Source organism: Pygoscelis adeliae, unplaced genomic scaffold (genome assembly GCF_000699105.1).
Source record: "Pygoscelis adeliae isolate BGI_AS28 unplaced genomic scaffold, ASM69910v1 Scaffold317, whole genome shotgun sequence".
Taxonomy (NCBI): domain Eukaryota; kingdom Metazoa; phylum Chordata; class Aves; order Sphenisciformes; family Spheniscidae; genus Pygoscelis; species Pygoscelis adeliae.
In genome coordinates, this window is record NW_008825155.1 from 786,833 (window position 1) to 792,690 (window position 5,858).

The 5,858-nt window shown below is 41.9% G+C and overlaps 1 protein-coding gene across 1 annotated transcript in view; it reads right to left on the bottom strand.

Annotated features, from left to right (window-relative positions):
• Window positions 1-80: 80 nt before the first annotated feature.
• OBFC1 (oligonucleotide/oligosaccharide-binding fold containing 1) overlaps window positions 81-5,858 on the bottom strand; it is a 30,091-nt gene continuing 24,313 nt past the window's right edge. The window contains exons 7-9 of the mRNA XM_009328441.1: window positions 5,247-5,408; window positions 4,564-4,636; window positions 81-451 (exon numbers count right to left, since the gene is read on the bottom strand). Of these exons, the coding sequence (XP_009326716.1) occupies window positions 294-451; window positions 4,564-4,636; window positions 5,247-5,408 (393 nt within the window). The 3' untranslated portion in view covers window positions 81-293. The remainder of the gene's footprint in view (window positions 452-4,563; window positions 4,637-5,246; window positions 5,409-5,858) is intronic.

The following is a 5,858-nucleotide window of genomic DNA, read 5'->3' on the forward strand; positions in this document are numbered from 1 at the left end:
GAGCCCAGCTTCTTTAGCAGCAGGGGAGCCTGCTGTATTAGGATGTCCAGAATCAGTTTGATACAACTTTCACTAGGAATAGCGAGGAAGTCAGCAAGAACATTAAAACAACTATTTGAACGATTTCTCTAGAGCTGGACCAAAACAGCATTTGGAGAATCAGAATGCTCTTTTTTTCCCCCATGTAGATCAGACCAGATAATCGCAGCTTTACAGGGTCACTCAACCTCTCCTTCTTCCCTCCTTTATCCTGAATGGACCAGAATGAATATATCTTATCTTATCTTCTCTCTTTAAAACGCCATATAATATCCTTCCATAGTGCTGACAACATCACTGTTACTCTCCAGCAGGTCCAAGACACGGTGCATCACCACTTCAGCCAGAGAGGGGTTGTAGCTCTGCTGAACACAACTCAGGACATGAAGGAAATGGCAGCCTTTTTCAGCATCTGCAGAAAAAAAGGAAAATGCAGCCAGGCATGGAGGAAAGACTTGGTCTAACTGCCTCTTTCTAACTATTATAATCCAGATTAGTTATGAAGAAACCACAGCTGTCAGAGAGGAAGAATGCCCTAGGTACTAAAGCATGGATGCATGTATTCAGAGGGAAGAGATCCAGTCTGTGCCTACAGTTCTCCCATTACCAACTGTTCCCACTGACTTTTCTGGAAGTGTCAGGGTTGTAACACTAGTAATGAAGGTGAAAGATAATCAGTCTTGCAAACTCTAATATACAGGGCTCATTCAGTACAAACTGATGATGAGGTTAATAACTTAAGGGTACCTCCACTGTTCACCTATACAAGCCATCCAGTTTCTGCAACTGCAGAAGAAACCAAATGAAAATCCTTTTGCTAATACCTAACTTCAAAAACGTCTAGAACAGAAGGAAGGTCTGTGGCCAGGACTTGTAACTGCTTGCCCAATGCTGGCATCTTGTGGAAAAACTGCTACGGTGCAACTTTCATTCACCTAGCAATGCAATCCCATCCCTGCACTTCAGACTACTCAGACAACTACAGGAGTAGAAAGTCACAGAACTTCAGTATCAAATTTTATCTCGTTTAAGAGGAATGAACTCTGAAAATGTACACGAGAACAGAAATGTAAAAATAATCCCCTTTCCCAGAAGGCAAGCCAGAGACAAAGGTTCTTAATGGCTGCAGTATCGCATGCAGCTACTGTGTACCTGGTGGAGCCATCATTTGGAGCTCAGCTGTCCCAGTCAACATTTCCTCCAACAGACCCTGTAAACCCACTAATCATCAGCGCTGCAGGCTCCCAGTCTCCCCAAGCATTGGACTTCACAACAGATTTCTTTCTCCTCTGTGGCTAACAATGGAAAACTAGCATAAACGAGACACATCAGCACAAACAACTTTCCTCCTCCTCAGCCCTCAGCTCACGTGATGTAAGGTAAGTTTGATAAAGGTACTGAGAAATTGCCATGGGCCAGGGAGGTCCCTGTATTTTGTTGTTGCTGCCTTTGTTTTTATTTTTGCCAAACTCTACTCTAGAATCAGCTGAGCCCCAGAACTGCCTTAGAAGCTGCTGAGAAAAGTCACTGGTAGATAGGAGGCAATGCTGAGTACTGGTAAATAAACAGTTCAGCCTAATTCCTATTAGGCTGTGAATCAGGGAAAGATATTTCTTTACAAGTCAGTGATCCAGCATGGCAAAAGACCTTTGTGGCTGGTAGCCAAAAATGCGTCAACCACCCTAGAACAATGCCTCTACCTGGTCATAGTGACTGTTGTCACAAACAAAGTGGGTAGCTGCATTTTGCATTAGTCATAGGTTTGTCATAAGAGGGTCAAAATGCCCATCCCTGATCTACAGTAACTTAGGTTATGTCTCAATGAATTAGATTAGTGACTCAAGTGTTACCCAACAGTACAATACATACTTTCCTCCTAGATGCTGGTACAAAATGGCATTTTGGGGTAGCTGCAGGTGTGTATAATCATTAAGTAACCCAGAAACACTCCTAGTCTATGGCCCAACTTTGAGGGAACACATTCCTTGCAGTGGAGTGATGCTGTCCCTCTTTCATTGACATACTGGCTTCTAGCTTTTGTCCACCAACTGAGGTAAGACATGCTGTGATTAACTGTCTGACCTGACTACCAGTATCACGGAGGACAGAGTTATAGAACAATTACCATTTGCCCACTGTGGACATCTCACACGGGGTCCATTTTGACATATTAAATTTAACTTCAAGTGGTTCTGTTTTTTTTCATCTCTACTATTACCCTTATCTAAGCCTAAAACCAGACAAAATTAAAAAAAAAACCAAACCCAAAAGAAACAAATCTGGACTAAGTCTACTATTTTGCAGTTCAGTCTGGAGTCAAAATGTACTGTCACCCTTTTCTGGCTATCTTGAGCCTCTAGATAGACCCACAGTTGCCTCACATGAAGGCATTTAAGATCAGGCTGTTTAGAATTACAGTTGGAGCCAAGGACTAGGATTGTCATGTAGACATATTACAGATCAGGGTTTGTGGAGCTCTGACTAGGCACGCTGAGGATTTTTTTATTTGTACAATAGTTCCAGGCAGCTGGGTTGGGCCTGATAATGTGTCACAACTAAAGCAATGGGGTGAGGCATTGCCTTGAAAACTGGCAGAGAAGTAACTCATTGGAGAGAAGAGTTTGGTTTATCATAAATCAGTCTTCCTGTCATGGAAGATTAACATTACTCTTGAAGGAAAATGGGTAGGAATTTCTTGCAACAAACAAGCAAAAGCTCTTGAGGTACTACCATGTTCTTATTTTCTTGCTACGAGCCTGCTCACTAGTCAAGGCCAAGAGGGTGGCTAAGACTGCCATCCCACCAGCAGAGGGGGTCCGACAGTTACATTAGGCTCTGCGCTCTTGCATCAAGTGACAATAAAACATCTGCAGTACCGTGTTGATTTTGATTGAAGCTTCTTGGCTTTCCTTCTCAAAATCTTCTGTTACCAGTGACCAGAACATTGAAATGGTCCTTCTGAAAACTAGCAGAGAGACACTGACCTGGAAATTGTCCTCTTTACAACAGGAAATTAAGTAGGTGGAAAGCTTCAAGGAGAACAAGAGGCTCCATAAAGCAGTTGCTATTTTTAACCTGCTCAGTATGGAAAACATGGCTTTGAGGACTCAGGACTCTTCAAAGTCTTTTCTGTGACAGATCTACAAGTTTCTCTCTGCTGTTGACTCCTCCTGACTGGGAGAAAGAACTTCCCAACATCTCATGGAGCACTGAGAGTACTTTACCACTGTGATAATGCACAAGAGGGGAATTAAACACCAGGCAGTCGCTCAGTGCCCTGTGTCAACTGTATACAGATTCTGGCCTTTATAGTGGCACAATTATAAAAAAAAAAAATGGGTTCCCAGGAGAACTAGCTGATGTATAAAATGGGCAGAGGAATGATTTGACTCTTACAGAGATGTTTGTATATGTTAATTGTATAAAAAACAATAAAACAATGTGATATGGTAACTTGTTGCACTGAAACAGCCTCAGGCAAATGAGCCCATCTTCACCTGCATACCCACTAACATCTGCTCCCTTCATCCCTCAAAGATACAGAACTTTTACCTCCACCTACAAACCTTGTCTACAATTGTACCACTGCTTAAGGTAGCCAGTTGGAAACTCAAAGATAATACTACTTCACTTAGCCTTTTTTCACTGCAGGATAACCATCATATACCAGGTTCTACAAGCATTGTTAGACTTATGATAGTGTAAGGATATGAGCAATTTAAGATTATATGCCTTATGTTCTAGTCAGTGATTTATTCTGTGCTAAAGTGCGTTCTAACCCACAAATAGCTGCACTCCAGCAGCAAGTGATCCCTGCTGACACATTCTGCCCAATGAATTGAAACTCTGTAGCAATGTACCTGTGTAATTAGCAGACATTCAAGTCAAGCACAAGCTATCGCTATGGCAATAAGACACAATAGGCTTGAGGAACAGGGATAACTCAGAAGCTACACGAGGTACATTCTCTGAAAAGAAGTGGATTTTGTTAGACTGAAATCTCTACCTGCAAAGAACAACCACGTGAGCTCTACCCGAGCTTAAAATCTACAGAGAATATCCTACTGACTTAAGTAAGTTTTATTGTTGACTTAATGGAAGCGGGGATTTCACCTTTCTGTACGGTCACTTTTGTGTCAACTCCCTGTAGAAACTAAACTAGCAAGATTTGCTACTTATCCAGAGTGCAGAACAACAGCTGCTAGGTGCTGACCTAACTTTACTACATTTGGTTCCTCCCAAAATCTAAATATTCTCAAAAGATACAGACCTAAGAAAATGGCTGCTTATTTCAGATCTGAGAGGTTTGCTTCCTGCTGGGCATACCTGCTCTTTCTCTCTCCATGCTCACAGGAAGCTGCTCTTGCACTCCTGCTTTTCACTCTACTGATTAGCTACACCAGCAACTTAGCTCTGAGTTCAAGGGTAAGGACAAGAAGCATATCTAATCCAGCAGCAGGAAGAGATATTGTCACCAATATATCAACACCAGCTTGTCAGAGCCCTGATCACACTGCTACTTACACCTGGGTTTTCGACAGTCTTCTTTAATCACATCAAGGGTCACTTTAAGCAGCTCCTTATCATGGTCAGTCACCTGGAGAAAACAGAAGAAACTGGCAATTTATAGCAGTCTATTTCACAGTAGACGGCATGGCTGTTGAAAAGCAATCCAAGGCCATGATGTATTCTAAACTAACACTGTCATAACTACAGTCTGCGTTATATACTGCCTCTGAGACTAATAATGAATGTTAAATCTTCAGTTATTATTTTTAGTACCATTAGCAGCGTCCATGAGTTAGGTGAAGAACATGATATACTAGAATTCAACCCAAAGGAGCATGACCGACTCAGTAGAACACAAAATTTCAACCCACTCCAATAAAAAGAACTGTCCCAGGCTTCAGTGTACTCAGCTGCATCAGCGCAGTTTGGCAACTTAGTGAACACAGACTGCGCTTGGAACAGCAGCAGCGCTTAAGTCTGGTGCTGAGTTACAAAAAGAACAATTCAGTGGGTGATACAGAGGTAAAAGCAACAGTGAAGTAAGCTGCAGGTAAGACTTCTGAGTAAACAGACAGCACTTGGATGGCCAGCTTCTCTTTCTGAAACATTTCTACTATTTCTGAAACATTTCTACTGTTTCTACTGACTATGAAAGTCATACCCCTGAACTCATTTGCAACCACTGCTCAGTTCCTTACATGGTATAAGTCCTTGGAGCTACTAGGTTTCTGGAAAACCACCCCTTTTTCTTGTAGCATCCTTATTGCTTCCTTAAAAACACTGTGAATCCTTTTGGAACTGGAGTCGCTTTTTGACTTCACCTGGAACGGAAGAAAGGAATGAAGCAGATGGTGAGAAATCTCAGCTCAACTAAAGTTACCAGCAAAAGCTCCAGATGCTTTCAAGAGCAAGAGAAGTTCAGGTGATTTTGTTACACATTTTTCTTCATTTAGTAATTCACAAATCATATCTGTTATGTATGAACTAACCAACATCCCTGAGCTTTAAAAAACAAACACACACAACCAGAAGTTTGTGCTATTCTTAAGGAACCACAATCTCCTAACTGCTTGCTTTGTATTTAGCAGCTGTTTGGTTAGGTACTGAGAACTCTCTTTTGGAACAGGCTTGTGATGCTCTGTCCTGGTTTCGGCTGGGATAGAGTTAATTTTCTTCCTAGTAACTGGCATAGTGCTGTGTTTTGGATTTAGTACCAGAGTAATGTTGATAACACACCGATGATTTAGTTGTTGCTAAGCAGTGCTTACACTAGTCAAGGACTTTTCAGCTTCTCATGCCCTGCCAGCGAG